This window comes from Cetorhinus maximus, chromosome 10 (genome assembly GCF_964194155.1).
Source record: "Cetorhinus maximus chromosome 10, sCetMax3.hap1.1, whole genome shotgun sequence".
Lineage (NCBI taxonomy): Eukaryota > Metazoa > Chordata > Chondrichthyes > Lamniformes > Cetorhinidae > Cetorhinus > Cetorhinus maximus.
The window spans coordinates 127803101-127822573 of NC_135888.1; the positions used below are offsets into that span (position 1 = coordinate 127803101).

The 19473-nt window shown below is 44.7% G+C and overlaps 1 protein-coding gene across 1 annotated transcript in view; it reads left to right on the forward strand.

The window, feature by feature from the left end:
• Nucleotides 1–19473, forward strand: part of LOC144686002 (uncharacterized) — a 49733-nt gene that overhangs the window by 22982 nt on the left and 7278 nt on the right. Inside the window, exon 6 of the mRNA XM_078551117.1 lies at nt 15228–15332. Coding sequence (XP_078407243.1) covers nt 15228–15332 — 105 coding nt within the window. The remainder of the gene's footprint in view (nt 1–15227; nt 15333–19473) is intronic.

The window sequence follows — 19473 nt, forward strand, 5'->3', positions numbered from 1 at the left end:
TGCCGAGCCACTCACAGAGTGCATTCTGTGCCCTTTCCACTCTCAGTGCTTCCTCCAAGTGGTGTTCAACATGGACAAGTACTGATTCATCAATTGAGGGAGGGATGGTACATGGTAAGCAACAGGAGGTTCCTTGTCCTCGTGCCATGAGACTGCATGGAAGTCCAGGGACAATGCTGAGGACTCCCAGGGCAACACCCTCTGACTGTTGCCACCAGCTCTGCTGGATTTGTCCTACCAGTGGGACAAGACATACCCAGGGATGGTGATGGTGGCGTCTGGTACCTTACCTCTCAGGTACGATTGCGTTAGTATGACTGGGGCCTAACCAGCGTTTTATACAGTTTCAGCATTGCATTCCTACTTTTGTATTCCATACCTCATCCAAGAAAAGAAAGCATTCCATATGGCTTCTGTTATCATGCAGCAGATGATATGTGCCAGGTGGATCACATCCATGAGGGAAACTTGATCGCGCTGTCACAACCATTTTGCAACTTGCATTTATTTCGCAACACATGCTCTGAATTCAGAAGTAATATGTCCACCAAGATTTGAGAATTTTTTAAAACTAAAATTAAAGTATTTATTAACAAAAGAGAAGATTTCAAGCACACACATAGAACTACAAATTACTACTATAACGACTCCTACAATCCCTAATTAAGCTGGCTCCCAGTTACATCCGCTTTAAGGCAACAGTCTGAAAATAGATATCTAAAATCCATGTAGACTACATCCACTACACTACCCTCAACAACCCTCCTTGCTACTTACTTAATAAGTTCAATTAAGTTAGTAAGACAAGACTTTCCCTTAACAAACCCATGCTGACTATCCCTGATTAATCATTGCCTTTCAAAGTGACAAGTTATCCTGGTTCTCAAAATTGATGCTAATAATTTGCTCACCTCTGAAGTCAGACTGACCGGCCTATAATTATTTGGCCTATCCTTCACATGCTTTTTAAATATTAGTACAACCTTCACAGACCTCCAATTCTCTGGTATCTCACCTGTACCTAGTGAGGATTGAAAAATGATCCCCAGAGCATCCCTTATTTCCTCCCTGGCTTCCTTTAACAACCCGGGATACAATCCATCTGGCCCTGGTGATTTATCCACCTTCAAGGATGTCAGTCCCTCCAGTGCTTCCACTCTCATTATGCTTATTATATCTAATATTTCACACTTCTCCTCATTAAATAAACTGTCTGCACCATCCCTCTCCTTTGTGAAGATAGAGTCAAAGTGCACATTAAGAACCCTGCCCACATCTTCCACATCAACACCTAAGGGAAGGTAGTGTCACAGTGGCATTGCCACTGGACTGGTATTCCAGTGGCCCAGGGTAATGCTCTGGGGACCTGGGTTTGAATCCCACCATGGCAGAAGGCGAAATTTGAATTCCTTTAGGGGAAGTAATCTGCTGTCCTTACCTGGTCTGACCCACATGTGACTCCAGACCCACAGCAATGTGGTTGACTTTTAAATGCTCTCTGAACAAGGGCAATTTGGGATGAGCAATAAATGCTAGCCAATCTATGATACCCACATCCCATGAGTGAATATATAAAAAAAATCCCTACACTTTTCTTAATGCTCTTAGCATACTGGTAAAACATCTTGATTTTACCTGCCAATATTTTTTCATATCCTCTCTTTGATTTCCTCATTTCCATTTTTACTTCATCCCTTTATTTTTACCGCTTCTCTAGTCTTTCTAATGCATTCAATTTGTGCGTGACTGCCGTAAGCTTTCTTTATCTCCTATATATCTTACCCCATATACTTTCAGATAACCATGGGGTCTACATTCGGCATTACCACCTTTTTTCTTTCTGGGGATATGTCTCCAGTGTGCCTGTAGAATCTCGCTTTGAATGCTGTTATGTTCCGTCTGCCGGGTCGCTTTGTTCAGTGATCACGGTTGCATGTCTATCTGCTGGTGAGTGAGTTGGTAAATAATGTACTGCAGATGCAAAGACCAGTATAAGATGAAGCACATACTGTTTATTCACACAAGTAACAGAGCACTCACACTTCTCCAACCAGACCCTATTCTAAACTACTGATTAACATTGTAACCCACGCTAAACAGCAATTGGGTAATATGGTCACATGGTCAATCTGCTCACATTCTCTTAAAGGTGTATTGCACCTCAGATTGCCACATCCCTCCCCCTTTACTCGAAAGTACAATTTACAATCTTTATAATATATCAACTATTTACAAAAATAAACTGTATACAAATACAGTCCCTTTGGTGGCTTCTTCACATGTGTCAAATGTTGTAGTTATGTAACTTCAGATGATTTATCCGAGGTCTCCCTCCCAGCAATCATCTGTCCGCTAGGCTCTCCAGTAGGAACTTGTACGTTTGTTTCTTCGAATCTTTCAGACTCATTGGATCCTCCGGGCTCTTCCAAACCAAAGAAGTTCCATCCACATGTGGTGTAGACTCCAACAGGAATGCTTGGTACATCCTTTCCTGTAGGCCTGTTTTTGTTTTCCTGAAGTGATGTACGTGTTTCCTAATTATCCAACTTTCGACCGGTATGTGATAGGAAAGGGGTCCTGTCACTGCACCAACTTCACCTGATAGCCATTTGGGCCCATCTCCAAAGTTCTTTGCAAAAACTGTGAAGTTTCTTTCACGACTGTGGTAAGCGTGCCCATTTTTCTTGGCCTCCTGACTTCTCTCTACCCTCCCCCCTAAATTTGGCCTTATGGGACTCAAATGTGTCTTGAGACATCACTTCATCAAAAAATCACTGGGGGAAATACCGGTGGACGTGTGTGGTGTAGTCCCATAGCTGAGTAGGAAACGTGATAATCTAGTTGCAATAGAGTCTCCATCCAGTTTTTTCATTCTGGACTTTGAAGGTCTGGACTGCCCTTTCGGCCATACCATTGGACGCAGTGTGGTATGGTGAGGTCTTACAATGTGTTATGCCATTGAGGCTTGAAAATCTTTGGAACTCCCCGCTGGTGAATGCCGTTCCATTATCAGATACTATTATCTCTGGTAACCCGTGTAATGCTAAACTCTGATGCAATCTGTCTATGGTGGTGGCAGATGTGGGTGATCTCACCTTATATGCATCCATCCACCTTGTGTTAGCATCTATAATCAAGAGGAACATTGTGCCCAAAAAAGCCAACGTGGAGGTGGACCATTGGCCTTCCTGGCCATTCCGAGGGATGCAATGGAGTGGAAGTGGGCAATTTCTCTACCTGTTGGCACTGTATGCAGCTCGTGACTAGGTTTTCAATTTCTGTATCCATCCCAGGCCACCATAAGTAGCTGCGCGCCAACATTTTCATTCTAGAGATGCCGGGGTGAGCACAATGCAATTCCGTCAATAATGTCTCTCTTCCTCTCGGAGGCACAATGACTCTTGCTCCTCACAGCAAGATGCCATCCTGGCAGGTGAGCTCATATCTCCAATTAAAATAGGGCTTCAGTTCATTAGACTTTAGCTGGTTAGTCCGTCTCTGTAAGAATGGTTCCCTTACGTGAGACAAAAGTGGATCGCGGTCTGTCCACTCTCTTATTTGTTTGGCATGTACTGGTGACAAATCCAGAAAGTTTAATAACAAGACAATCTCTTGAGGAATTGGGACATTCACATTGCTGTCTTTTAGAGGTAATCGGCTCAGTGAGTTGGCATTTGCAATCTGGCTTCCCGGCCGGTGGATAAAAGTATATTCGTAAACAGGTAGAATCAGTGCCCACCTTTGGATGTGTGCAGAAGCAATTGGGGATATTACCTTATCTTCCCCGAACAATCCTAGTAATGGCTTGTTATCGGATACAATGGTGAAGTGGCAACCATGGATGCATTGGTGGAACATCTTAATGCCAAATACAATGGATAAGCCCTTTTTTCCTATTTGTGAGTATCTTCATTCTGCAACGCTGATTTGAACTTGAGACATAACCAATGGGCCGTTCAGAGCCCGGTCCGGTGGGAGAGTCCTGCCCCTACGCCTTAAGGGGATGCATCGCAGGTCAAATTATTTCTTTCTTTTTGTCGAAATGTACCATCAGGGCCGATGAATCTAGTCACTGCTTTCCTGTCATAAAAACCTGTCCTTGTGGACCTTGCCAAGTCCACCTGTGGTTTTTCTTGAGTAAACTATACATTGGAGCCTGTACTGTTGACACATTTGGGAGAAAACGGCCATAATAGTTAATCGTTCCCAAGTAGGACTTGAGTTCTTTGGCGTTTATCAGTGCCAGCGCCTCCCAAATAGCTCTCACCTTGTCTTCTACTGGGTGAAAGCCATGCGAGTCGACCCTATGACTCAGGTAAACCATTTTGCTTGGAAGATACATTTTTCTCTTTTCAAACATACTCCGGCTTGTGAGAAACACTTCAATACCTCTTCCAGTTTAGACAGGTGTTCCTTATCAGTTAATCCTGTTGCTAGGACATGATCGAGATAAAGCACAACATGGGGCAAACCTTGTAGTAAATTCTCCATTGGCCATTGTAAAATGGCACAATCCGATGAGACTCCGGCTGTTGGTGTAACCACCTGTGTGTGTTGATAGTCACAAAATCCCGAGAGGCCTTTTCTAGCTCAACTTGCTGGTGAGCGAGGCTCATGTTGAGTTTGTATATGGGGTTTCCCCTGCCAGCTTGGAATATAATTCATCAATTTTCGGTATAGGAGGCCTGTCAAGTCTGGTCATTTTGTTAACGGTCAACTTGTCGTCCCCGCATATTCACACACTCTGCTCAGGCTTCAGTACTGGAACTATAGGTGCTGTCCATTTGGAAAATTGTACATGTTGTAAGACTCCCATCCTTTCCAGCCTGTCTAATTCGACATCACCTTTTTCTCGTAATGTATAGGGGACGGGCCTCGCCTTCAAGAATCTGGGGGTTGCCTCAGGATCCATGTGGATTTTAGCTTCCTGCCCCTGAATCTTCCCAAGCTCTTGCCTGAAAGTAGAGGCATATTTCTGCAATAATTCTTCAGATCCTCCATTCTGAGTTGAAAAATCTCGGTCCACTCCAACTTTATTTCCTTAAACCCGTTCTGAACAAGTAGACTTGGACCCGACCCTGCTACCGCTGTCCGGGGCAAATTAACAGACTCATTTCCATACTGTACCGGAACCTTGCATATATCTCTTACTCAGATGTCTTCACCATCAGTATACGTCTTTAATTTAGCAACTGAATGTTCCAGATTTAGTGAGTGGTCTCCTCCATTCAGATATTTGTACGTATGTTCCCCTATAACTGTCATGGATGCCCCTGTATCCACCTCCATTCGGATGGATTTCCCGTTGACTTCCACTGTCACGTAGATTGGCTCTGTTTTACCCATTTTTAAGTTGTGTCATGATTAAATGTCTGACTCTGTTTCTTCTGGTTCCTCTATTATGTGGATTTCACAGTTTCTACCTTTCTGCTTAAAGTTTTGTCTTAATCTATCTTTACAATATCACATAATGTGTCCATTACGATGACTGTAGAAACACTCGATTGTTTTAAATTGTCATTTGCTTGCAGGCTGTCTGGTTCCATTTCTGCCATTGTTATTGTAGGTTTTCTCTGTTAAACTATTGCTTTTTGCTGGTCTGTTAATGGTGGCTGTTTCCCACCTTTCCGCACAGCCCAGCGCTTCATTGCATTTTCTAACCGGTGCTTCCCTAGCGGTGTGAAGGACGGCGCCATTTTCTGCTCCCTTCATTGCTTCTTAATCCCTGACTGTGCTCTTCATTGTGAGCACCAACTCCAGCCCCATGGTGAAGTCTAGATTCGTTTCTGACAACAATCTTTTTTGAATAGCGTCTTCAATAATCCCACATACTATTTGATCCCTTAACATGTCGTTAATGACACCCTGAACTCTCAGTGCTCTATCAGTTGTTTTAAGGCTGCTACATAGTGAGCGACTGTCTCTCCAGGGGTGCAACACCTTGAATTAAATTTAAAACACCGCGTTGTTACCGAGGGTTTCGGCTGAAAGTGGCTTTTCACAAGATTTACCAACTCATCAAAGCTCTTGGAATCAGGGTGCCGTTAGGCGATGAATTAGGCCGTTTGTTATCCTGCCACATGTCGATAAGAGGATTGTTCGCATCTTCTCCTCTCCCGACATATCATTGGCCAAAAAGAAGAATGTGAGGCGTTCAATATCATGTGACCAATCATTGGTGGTCTGATTAAATGGTTTGAAATGACCAAACTGTGACATACTGGAGGGAGATAACTTTGATGACTATGGTGAAGGCAACACTTACAATCACCTTGCAAGGTCCGGCCGAGTTACTTCTTTTCATTTTCGCGGCTTTCTTTGGTATCATCGACTGATCGTGTTTTGACTCGTCACCAGTTGTTACGTTCCTTCTCTGTCGGGTCATTTTGCTCAGTGAACAGGGTTGCACGCCTATCGACTGGTGAGTGAGTTGGTAAACAAGATACTGCAGACGCAGAGACCAATGTAAGATGAAGCACATGCTGTTTATTAACACAAGTAACAGAGCACTAACACAATGTGTGCTTCTCCAACCAGACCCTATTCTAAACTACTGATTAACATTGTAACCCGCGCTACACAGCAATGAGGTAATCCAGTCATGTTGTTAATTTGTGGGTTCATGTCCCACTCCCGGAAACCAAGAACTGTGATTGTACTCGAAAGAGTTGCAATCTGTGACTGTTGATAACTCGAAAGAGTTTCTCTTAAAGCACCTCAGATTACCACAAATGCCTCCCACTGGTCTGTCACTGATTTGCCTTCAAGTAGCTGTAACCAGTCTACTTTTGCCAGATCACCTCTCAGCTTCGTAAGTTTTGCTTTTCCCCAAATTAGAACTTTCGCTCCTGTTCTATATTTACCATTTTCCATAATTATGCTAAATCTAGCTGTATTATGGTCACTATCTCCAAAATGGTCACCCACTGCTTCATCCACTTACCCAGCTCCACTTCCTAAGACTAAATCTAGAATTATACTCCCTCTCGTTGGGCTTGTTACGTGCTGGCTAAAAATGTTCTCTTCAGTGCAGTTCAAGAATTTTGTGCCCTCTGTGCCCATTACCCTTTTCATATCTCAGTTGATGTTAGGGTAGTTGAGGTTCCCAACTTTTCTTGCCCTATTGTTTTTGCACTCAGAGATTTGTCTACATAAATGCTCTTCCATCTCCCGCTCACGATTTGGGGCTCCATAGTACACTCCTAGTAGTGTGGCTGCCCCTTTTTGATTTGTGGTTTCAACCCATGTGGCCGCAAATGATGATTCATTTCGAACAGGCTTGTCCAATCTTTTCGTGTGGGCGGCTACATTTCAAATTTTTCTCACTCAAGGGGCTGATGAGCAAATTTCAGAAAGATAATGTTCGGCACAACATTAAACATCAATTAAAACAAAATGCTGAGGTGTGAAAAGAAACAACTTAACGTTGGCGGGGGGCAGGTGAAGAGCCCAGGGGGCCTTTGCATTTATCATGACACCTCATCCACGGGCGGGGGGAGGATGAGGTTTCATGAAGGCTTTATAAATCAATTAATTTTTTTCTTAAAATTCATTGACATGTCCCAGCTCATGTGACACTGTCACATGAGGTGACATGTCTCAATCATTTATTTCTTTTTTTTTGAAGTATTCAAATTGAAAATAGTCTCCCTGAGGCAGCTCTGTGCCTGAGGATGGTTTCTGCACTCTTTCACGCACATGCGCATAAGAGCTCAGGCCCCAACTCTCCATCCTCCCCCCCACCCGCACAGGGAGCGCTCAGCGTGTGTGTCACGTTGGTTGGGCCTAAATTGGCCTGCCCACATAAAATGGCGGTGTGCAGCTGATCGCGGGTCACGGTCAGCTGTATGCCCTCCCGCGCCCACTCCCGCTCAGCCCGCACGACGGGGAGCAAATTCTCCCCATAATGTTCGACACAACATTAAACATAAATTTCAAAAAAATGCTGAGGTGTGAAAAGAAACAACTCGCTGAGCAAAAGGCAATGATTAATGAATAAATGAGGATTAAAAATAGGAGTAATAAATAACTGAGTGCAATAGCATGTGAGTCACTCCCAGTCTCTGGGCACTCACTGTCTCACCCTCACCCACTGTGAGAGTCGATAAGAGTGCATGATGTTGTGTGCGGGTGAGTGTTAATGGGAACCCTGATACTGGGAGCGAGACCAACCTATGGACGCACTCTGCTGCTGCACACACATTCTGTCACACTGTTCCCCTCTCACACACCCTCCCTGCCCTCTCACACTCTCTCTCTGCCCTCTCTCATGCTCTCTCTCACCCACCTCACACACTCTCTGCCCCTTACACATACTCCCTCCTCCCTCAACTATGCGCTCCATGGCTCCTTGGCTGCTTGGCCCTTGCTCTCTCCACTTTACAGCTGCTTCCCCCTCGCCTTCCCGCTCCTCAGCTGTCCAGACCTGGCTGTCCCGTGCCTAGAAACCCAGACTTCGCTGTCCCACTCCTCGGCTCCCTGGTCCTTGCTTTTCTGCTCCTCATCTTCCCCAGGCTCCGGTTACAACCACCCCCCCGACAAGGTGAGATTCCCCAAAGGTGTTGATCCAGGCGAGACCCCTCAATTTGTCACCTTCTGGCTGGGACACACCCGAATTGTTATGCCCCAGGTGACTCACTGTCTATATTCAGCACCCCCCCCTTTCTGTTGGTTGCCACAAGATTTAATCTAAAAAGGACCCCTTCTGCAGATAGTTTTTTCCCAGACTCAATCACGCTGGTTTTGAAGGAGCCAATTTGATCAAACGTTCCTGAGTTAAAGTTAAGTGTAAGTTCATTAACTACTAAAGGCAAGAAAGGATAAAATACATGCATATACGGTCATACAGACTAAAAGTAAGAATTTAGCTTGAAGTAAGTGAAGATATAAAGATTTATGGAACAGTCCTTGACTCGTGGGGAGTTGGTGATTTAGCGTTGTGGCTGTTGCGATTTGAGATTTCAGCAGAATTAACTCCGGTAGACGAATAGTCGGATTTGAGGTTCCAGTGGAGTTGACTCCGGTAGAGAGGGAGAGAGATCGAGATATCTGCAAAATAGCGATTTGCAGGGGTACTGTGTGTGGCTGTTACTCCTGAGTCAAACTTCCAGCACTTGCTTTCTCTCAGAGCACACACCAACAGAAACCGAAGCAGCCTTTCAGTTCACTTTTAACCCCTTCTTTGTATATTCCAAGTGGGGAGAGAATTCACAAATCTGTCTGGGCATTGCTCACAGGATTTCTTGATGAGATGATGCTCATCTCCCATTATGTCCCATTGGCTCTACCAGGGGGAGCAATTAGTTTCTGGAAGTCTTTAGCAGTACGTTTCCTGGCAACAACTGGGGTTCCATTATCTCTTAGGGAGTCACCCAGCAGCATTCCAGCCAATGGCTTGTGTGCATGTTGAAACCTCAGGTCTTATTTATAAAGGCCAATATTTCCGGACGCAATTTGGTTTCTTTCCTTCATTATCATGACGCACCAAACTCACAGACACTGCTGTTTGCTGGTGTCAGCTGTGGCTCAGTTCATAGCACCCTCACCTTTGAATCAGAGGGTTGTGGGTTCATGTCCCACTCCCGGAAACCAAGAACCATGATTGTACTCGAAAAGAGTTGCAATCTGTGACTGTTGATAACTCGAAAGAGTTTCAATCACACATTGACCGTCACTTCCAGAAGTGGAGGCAATTGGCAGGGATTGGTTGAGTTGAATGTTTGCTGAATGCCAGGATGATTGGTCGAGAACTGATTGGCAGGTTGATGATTGACTGATTGGCTAAGCATCTATTAATGAGGGAAATGCTTAGATAATTAACCAAGGGGTGTTTAACTTCCAAATGATTGGTCATGAATGATTAGATAATTAGATGATTGGATGACTGGGGATTGATTGGTCAAGAAATGAGTGGATGGTTGGCTAGATATGATTGGTCAGAATAAATTGGTCTGGTGTCAATAGGAATCAGGGGGAAAACCCTCCACTGGTTGGAGTCATACCTAGCAGAAAGGAAGATGGTGGTGGTTGTTGGAGGTCAATCATCTCAGCTCCAGGACATCACTGCAGGAGTTCCTCAGGGTAGTGTCCTTGGCTCAACCATGTTCAGCTGCTTCAGCAAAGGCCTTTGTTCCACCTTAAGGTTAGAAGTGGGGATGTTCACTGTGGATTGCACGATGTTCAGCACCATTCGCGACTCCTCAGATACTGAAGCAGTCCATATCCAAATACAGCAAGACCTGGACAAAATGCAGGTTTGGGCAGACAAGTGGCAAGTAACATTCATGCCACACAAGTGCCAGGCAATGACCATCTCCAACAAGAGAGAATCTAACGATCAACCCTTGACGTTCAATGGCATTACAATCACTGAATCTCCCACTATCAACATCCTGGGGGTTACCATTGACCAGAAACTGAACTGGCTTAGCCACATAAATACTGTGGCTACAAAAGCAGGTCAGAGGCTTTGAATAATGTGGTGAGTAACTCATCTCATGACTCCCCAAAGTCTGTTCACACTCTACATGGAACAAGTAAGGGGTGTGATGGAATACCCCCCGCTTGGCTGGATGACTGCAGCTACCACAACACTCAAGAAGCTTGACACCACCCAGGAGAAAGCAGCCTGCTTGATTGGCACCATATCCAAAAACATTCACTACCTCCACCACCAACGCACAGTGGCAGCAGTGTGCACCATCTGCAAGATACATTGCAGGAATTCACCAAGGCTCCTTCCACAGGCCCTTCCAAACTGATGACCACCACCATCGAGAAGGACAAGGGCAGCAGATAGATGGGAACACCGCCACCTGAGCTTTTCCCTCCATGCCACCCGTTATCCTGACTTGGAAATATATCGCCGTTCCTTCACTGTCGCAGTGTCAAAATCTTGGAACTCCCTCTCTAACAGCACTGTGGGCGTACCTACACCAAATAGACTGCAACGGTTCAAGAAGGCAGCTCCCCACCACCTTCTCAAGGGCAATTAGGGATGGGCAATAAATGCTGGTCAAGCCAGCAAAGTCCACATCCTGTAATTGAATTTTAATAAAATAATTGGAGGATTGTCCATTGAACGATTGGATGATTGGTGAATGCTTGTTGAAGGGGTGATTGGATGTAGACTGATTGATAAGTAATGAGTGGACAGGGACTAATAGAATGGGCTGTCCATTCCCACTTACTGGGTAGAATTTTACTGTCCCCTGAGGGTGGGTTTGCAGAGCATAGGATGCTCATAAAATTTCATGGGTGCCTTTCATGCAGCTTACCTGCCCACACCTGTCCATGGTTTAACAGGCAGCGAGTGAGGCCTTGTGTGGGCCCACCCACCCTTGATCCAATTGAGGTCCTTAAGTGGTCAATTAATGGTCTTTTCCCATCTGGTTGCAATTTTCAGCTGGTGAATAGAGGTTGCTGATGAGCAGGAAGCCCTGCCACCCATAAACCCCTGCCCCACTGGTCCTCGTCCATGTAACGTCAGATTGGGAAGGGAGCAGAAATAACTCACTTTCCGTTTACTGATTTAAATTGTAAACTCTTGGTTTCTTGATTTGGAGTAAGTTTGTCTCTGAATTGTAACCATTGTAGGGGGTGGTGGTGTGTGTCAGCTTCACCTCTGACTTCTGAGCGGTCCGAATCGCTCCCACTCCCTGGGTCCTAGACCTTGGATTTATTTGCAGATTATGACAAAGTGCAACAGACAACTGGTTTTGGTGTAAGAAAAAAAAAACTGGGTTTATTGAAGTCACAGATGAACTTATAACATTAGGATTACACTGAGATTATACTGACCTACAAAGTACACTTAGTTAGAAATGGGGAACACACGGCGTAATGAGGGAAAATCACACTACTAATCCCCTTACCCTTGTCCCACCCCCAAAACCTAACTAAATTGAAGTAGGAGAGGTCAGGGATCATGCTCACCAACCAGGTTTCCTTGACAGTTCGAAATCCAGCCAGGTAAGCCAGTTGCTGTTTTGGGGTACGCTCTTTGTGTCCTCTGGGGCCTGCCGTCCCCACGTGGTCCTGGTCTGTGGAATCTGCGAAGGTTCTTCAGTTGTGTGGAGGGCGCGGTTGTGAGTGGTCAATCTTCGTGGAGGGCTGCAGTTGCGGCCTTGTAGTCTTCGGTTGAGGCTGCCACCCTGTGCCCCTCGCCGGTATGTTTCCTGCGGGCCTGCAAACCTACAGATCTCCTTCGTCCGCTTGGCCCAGCTACCTCTCCCTGCTTAAACTCTGCTTCAACCGCTCCAAAACTGTTCACCCTCCTCCCCTTCGTAACTGGTGGCCCAGTTATACTGTTTTTCAAATTTCTTATCTCAATCCAAATCAAGGTTAGTTCTTTGTCTGATTTTGGTGGGCTTCTTCAGGTGATTGTTGTCTCGTTGTTTTTAATGGGCTTGCATGATGTTTATCGTTGTCTTACTGTCCCCGTAACTAGTCTTGAACTGAAAGCCATTGTATATGTGGAGTATTGATAGGTTCGCATAATTTCATTGATTACTGCCTTCCTGCCTTAGTAGTTAGTAGCGATTATTTATGCAAGATTTTGATGGGCGTTTGTTTTGTGTAAGATGAAGTCTTTCTCTGGGTTGATTGTTTTAAAGGGAAGAATGTGTATTCTGTCTCCTCTCATTGTCTGGTTTCAGGCAACAATACACACTGCACTCAACAAGCCCGGGAATGTCCAGTCCCAGGCCTTCATGGGCCTAGCCTCCTGTCTGCAGGGTTCTACACTTAACTTAGCAGTTGGGTCCTCTGCCATAAAAGTTCAAAAGTCATATCCTTGTTGATGATTTGAAACATGTGGGAATTTTGAGAACCCTTCACCATCAATGGAATCTGAGTGCACAGGACTGCAAGACTTAGTCACACGTTACTTATATTGGTCAACTAACTTCAGGGGCAACCATCTGAAAACCATATTGGAAATACAGATGCAATGCTGTTCAGGTGGAAAACAGGAGCACAGGATTTGCACCCATCATTTCAGCACCAAGTGCCCAAGTTTTAGATTCTATTTTGACATTAAGACCAGGAAAATCATCCGATAAGGTTTTGGGATAGAACCTATGGAAGTGAGCTCTTTGAGATTAAATGGCTTTCTTTTCACAGCATAATACAGAACAGGAGACCATTCGACCCATCATGATTGTGCTGGAATCATATTTGTATCATTTTCTGCTGAACTGAATAATAATCTTTACCAAGAGTCATACGGACTCGAAACATCAACTGTGTTCCTCTCCGCAGATGCTGTCAGACCTGCTGAGTTTTTCCAGCCATTTTTGTTTTTAGATCATAAAACATAGGAGCAGAAATTAGGCCATTCAGCCCATCGAGTCTGCTCTGCCATTCAATCATGGCTGATAAGTTTCTCAACCCCATTCTCCCGCCTTCTCCCGGTGACCTTTGATCCCCTTACCAATCAAGAACCTATCTATCTCGGTCTTAAATACACTCAATGACCTGGTCTCCACAGCCTTCTGTGGCAATGAATTCCATAGATTCACCACTCTCTGGCTAAAGAAATTTCTCCTCATCTCTGTTCTAAAAGGTCTTCCCTTTACTCTGAGGCTGTGCCCTTGGGTCCTAGTCTCTCCTACTAATGGAAACATCTTCCCCATGTCCACTCTATCCAGGCCTTTCAGTATTCTATAAGTTTCAATCCGATCCCCCCCTCATCCTTCTAAACTCCATCGAGTATAGACCCAGAGTCCTCAAAAGTTCCTCATATGTTAAGCCTTTCATTCCTGGGGTCATTCTCGTGAACCTCCTCTGGAACTTCTCCAGGGCCAGCACATCCTTCCTGAGATACGGGGCCCAGAATTGTTCACAATAGTCTAAATGTGGTCAGACCAGAGCCTTATAAAACCTCAGCAGCATATCCCTGCTTTTATATTCTAGTTCTATCGAAATAAATGCCACGTTGCATTTGCCTTACTAACTAACGACTCAACCTGCAAGTTAACGGTAAGAGAATCCTGGACTAGGAGTCCCAAGCCCCTTTGCGCTCCAGATTTCTGAATTCTCTACCCATTTAGAAAATACTTTGTGCATCTATTCTTCCAGGATTTGCAGTATTTTGCTTTTATAGTAATAATAATAGGAGGCCACTCTCATTACAAAGTCTTTGATAATTTCTTTAAGTTCTTGACTTGTGATCAAAGTCAGGAATAAAAAATTATCAAAACATTCATTGTATGACCACGTTTATTTAAACAAGTAATCTTGAACAAGAGGGTTACTTTTATAGTTTTGCACATACCACAATCTTCCTTTTTCTTTTGCTATCCCGTCTTTTACACCATTTCCCACCTGACACAATGTGGATAGTTGGTTATTTCCAGGTCTCTACTGAAGGTCGCCTCCAACCTGCCACCAGGTGATGGTGGTGCATGGGGTGAGTTGTTACTGCTGCATCTCATCACCATCCCAGGGGAATGTTCATCCACACTTGCCCCAGCTCCCTCTGAAAGATTAACCTAGATTGTATATTTGGTTAGAGGTGCATCATGGTCATAAATACATATCAGCGTCTTCCTGCTCTAATATGTCTTGTAGAGCAATTACTGAGGAAGTATTATCAAGGATCATTGATTCTTGCTCAATATTATGGCCAGGAAGATATAGTACAAATCTTTTGTCCTAGTTTTTTTGCCTCTTTCCTCTTTTCCTCACATGTTGTGGTGGATATTGAAACTGTGATAGTGTGAACAATTGACCGTGAGTCACCAGCCCATCTTAAACTCTCTCCATTTTTATTTTGATCCATTTCCATCTGTCGCACAAAGTCAAAATCTACCCCATTGAATGCAGCTCTCGTTCAAATAGTCATTATTCAAGTATAACCTTGTAAAGGAGCAATATTCACCTATTATACAGCATGAGGTTTCACAGCTGAATCAAATCCTGAGCTTACCAGTCATCTGCACAAAACTCAAAGCAATTGTTGGAATGCAACCAGGAAGTAGAACCCTGTGTGATTTATATTTTCTGTTCTATAACTGATGGGGACTGAGGACAGTTGTGACATTCCAACATTCCTGAGTGAGGCCAGTTAACTTGTATCAGGGATTAAACCTATGATCTACTGGTTTGTATGGTTGGATACAAATCAGGCAGAAGGTTTATCTACTGGGTCATGAGGGGAGCTTAATTAGTTTCTTCTGAGTTAAACTATAAACTAAATGTAAAATCTGTGCTTATTCTTCTCACAGATTCTTACACTTTTCAACATACCGGTGTTGTTATTTTTGTGAGCCTGGCTTTTCTCCTTCTCATTATCCTGGCAGTGGTGCTGAGGATAAAGTGCAAAGCTGCAGGTAAGATAGGAAAATTGTTGCAACCAATTTCAGCTTTCATACATTCATTTGAATGCGAATGTGGCACATGTTTCAAGAAATTAAGAATTACAATTACACCTTGTTTATAATTTCTTATAATTAGTTATATGTGTACTTATAATTACCATTTATAATAAGATGCAATCCACTTGGATTACTCACAGCAAGTCCCGTCCTCCTATCATCCCTCTGCTTGCTGACCTACATTGGCTCCTGGTCAAACAACGTGTTGATTTTAAACAATTCTCACCCTTGTTTTCAAATCACCATGGCCTTGACCCTCCCTCTCTCTATAATCTCCCCCATACACAAACCCTCTGAGGTCTCTGTGCTCCTCCAATTCTGGCCTCTTGTGCATTCCCAATTCTAATTGCTTCACCATTGGTTGCTGTGCCTTCAGTTGTTCTGAGCTCTGGAATTCCCTCCCTACATCCCCCTGTCTCTCTACGTCCCTTTCCTCTTTTAAGACACTTCTTAAGACCAACCTCTTTGACCAAGCGTTTGGTCAATTGACTGATTGGGCAGAACTTAATGCTTTCCCCTGAGGTAGGTTTGATGGCAGTGGGGGGCATTTAATAGGGCAGGAAGTGGACCCCACCACCTTCCTGCCTCTGCCCCCCAAAGATTTTGTGGTACAAAAGCTCGAGAGTGGCCTTCCTGCCCTGTTGGCAATTGAGGTCCTTAAGTGGGCAATTAATGGTATTCACCCAGCGGCAGGTGGGGGAAGCTCAAAAACCAAATTCTTTAGGGGTTGCTTGGAGGTCTCTCATTATTGGGTACTGAGTGCCTGCTCGAGGAACCTGCTGTATCCGGAAGTTGGGAACTCACTGAAAGCCAACACCTGCCCTTGCTGCTGAACATTCTCCACCACTAACCCCCACCCCACGACCTCCCCCCAACTCCCTCTGTGCCTGGGTCCCTGTGCAAACCTGGGCTTCGGGTGGGTGCATTACCAGCAGCAGCCACCCCTCCCACAGTGTCACTGCAGAGCAATGCAAAGCCTCCAGTATCTAATTAACTGACAGGCGGGATTTCCACTCCAGGTCCTTGATCCAGGGGATGGCCCACCGCTGCACAGTTATGTGCCTGGCTGGCACTTTATTCTCTGGGCCTTCCCAAAAGTAGGCAATGCGGGTCTCTCACCAGCTCACCAGCTAGAGGGTGAGATCCCCGTTGCCTACGATGAAAACTGCCCAATATCTCCTTTTGTAGCTTGGTGTAATACTTTATTTTATAATGCTCCTGTGAAGCACCTTGGGGTATTTCATTAACATTCAAGGCATTAAAGTGGTGTAAGTTGATGCTGATGTGGGATTACATAAACAGATGTGTTTGTGTCTCTGTTCTTATTCACTCATGGGATGTGGGCATGAGTGCAAGGCCAGCATTTATTGCTTTATGGCACTTGAGAAGATGGTGGTGATCTGCCATCTTCAACCTTTGCAGTCCATCTGGTGCAAGTACATGAATAGTGCTGTTAGCAAGGGAGGTGCAAGATTTTGACCCAGCAACAGGGAAGAAATGGTGCCATGTTTCCAAGTCAGGATGATGTGTGCCTTGGAAGAGAACTTGCTGGTGCTGGTGTTTCCATTCACCTGCTGGTGTCTTCTTTGGTAGAGGTCCCAGGTTTAGTTCGGCACTGCCAAAGAAACTTTGGCCATTCGCTGCAGTGCAACATGTACATTGTTGTCTCTGTTGCCATGGTGCACCAATAGCAGAGGGAGTATATATTTAGGTGGTAGATGGGGCACCAACCTGATGGACTGCTTTGTCTTTGATGGTGTTGAGCTTCTTGAATGGTATCCGAGCTGAAATCATCCAGGCAAGTAGAGAGGATCCTATCACATTCCTGGCTTGTGCCTTGTAGATGGTGGACAGGCTAGGAGAGTCAGGAGATGAGTTACTCTCCATAGAATTCCCAGCCTCTGACCTGTTCTAGTTGCCACAGTATTTTATATAGATGCTCCAACTAAGCTCCTATACTGAGGCCTGTAGCTCAGTTTCTGATAGCACTGTCAATAAAACCTTCCATCGCTTTTTAGATAATTGATTGTAAACTGAGGGAGCGGTAATTTTCTGGATTAGGTTTGTACTGCTTTTTTGTGGCCAGGACTTACCTGGGCAATTTTCCACATTGTTGATTAGATGCAGGGTATTGTAGCTGTACTGCAAAAGCTTGGCTTGGAGTGTGACTAGGCCTGGAGAACAAGTCTTCAGTACTACAGCGAAATTATGTCAAGATCCATAATCTTTGTTGTATTCAGTTATTGCTTGATATCACTTGGAGTGAATTGAATTACCCTCCTCCTGTTGGGGACATCAGGAGGAGGCCGAGATGAATCATCCACTTGGCACTTCTGGTTGAAGATGGTGGCAAATTCTTCAGCTTTGTATTGTGCACTGATGTGCTTGTCTTCCCCAACATGAGGATGAGGATGTTTGTTGAGCCACCTCCTTCAGTTAATTGTCTAATTGTCAATCACCATTCATGTGGCAGGACTGGGGAGATTTGATCTGATCCATTACTTATGATGGAGCTTATCTCAGTATACTGCATGCTGTTTCCGCTCTTTGAAATGCACGCAGCCAACTTGATCAGTAGTGTTGTAGCTTCACTGGGTTGGCAACACACCCTTCGGAATGCCTGGTGCTGGCCCTGGCATGTTCTCCTGCACTCATCATTGAGCCATGGTTGGCCCCCTGGTTCGATGGTAATGGGAGAGGTTGCCGGGACATAAGGCTACAGAATTTTTTAAAATTTGTTCTTGGGATGTGGGCCTCGCTGGCTAGGCCAGCATTTATAGCTTTCCTAATTGCCCTTATTCCGAGGGTATTTTTAAGAGCCAACCACATTTCTGTAGTTCTGGAATCACATGTCAGCCAGACCAGGTGAGGATAGCAGATTTCTTTCAGTGAACCAGATGGGTTTTTATGAGAATTAACAAGGGTTTCATGGTCATCATTAGACTTTTAACTCCAGGTAATTATTGAATTCCACCATTTGCTGTGGTGGGATTTGTATCTGGGTTCACCAGAGCATTGCCTTGGGTCTCTGGATTACTAGTCCGGTAACAATACCACTACGCTACCACCTCCCTGTAGAGTGTGATTAGATATAATTGTCCTGTTGCTGATGGCCTACAGTGACACACAGATGCCCAGTTTCCAGCTGCTACATCTACTCTGAATATATCGCACTCATCGTAACACACTGGAGGGTATTTTCAATGCGAAGATGGGATTTCATCTTCACAAGGACTGTGTGCTGGTCACTCCTGCCAACATGGTCGTGGACAGATGAATCTGCAACAGGTTTTTACGTCCTGTTGAGTCTCTCACTCCCTGTCACAGACCGAGTCTGGCAGATATTTCCTTCAGGAGTCAGCCAGTTCGATCAGTAGTGGAGCTTCCAAACCACTTTTGGTGACAGATATTGAAGTACCCATCCAGAGTACATTCCATGCTCTTGCCACCCACGGTGATTCTTACAAGTGGCATTCAGTTGGGAGGTATACTGATTCATCAGTTGAACGAATGTGGTAATCAGTAAGAGATTTCCTTGTCCATGTTTAACCTGATACCATGAAACTTCATGGGTCTGATGTTAACGTTGAGGCATCAAGGGCCACAACCTCCTGACTGAATGCCACTGTGCCGCCATCTCTGGTGGGGCTGTCCTTTTGGTGGTGGAAAATTCTGGATCATTGGCTGGAAGACATGATTGAGTGAGTATGACTATGTCAGGCTATTACTTGACTGGTCCTTGGTTGAGATCCCCAGATGCTAGTGAGGTGAATTTTGCAGGGACAATTGGACAGAATATGCTTTTCGTTGCTGGTGCCTAGATCAATGCTGGGTGGCCTGACTGGTTTGATGTTTATTTGACTTTCCTGCAACTGCTTGATACAAATGAGCTGTTTGCTCGGCCATGGGACAGTCGAGAGTCACCCACATTGCTGTGTGCTTGGAGACGAAGACAAGGACTGAATCAGGACAGAAAATTTCCTCTCCTGAAAGACGTTCATGAACATGTCGGAGTTTGACAACAATCGGTAATTCCATGATCACTATGACAGAAACTAGCTTTTTACTGCAGATTTGTTAATTAAATTTAAATTCC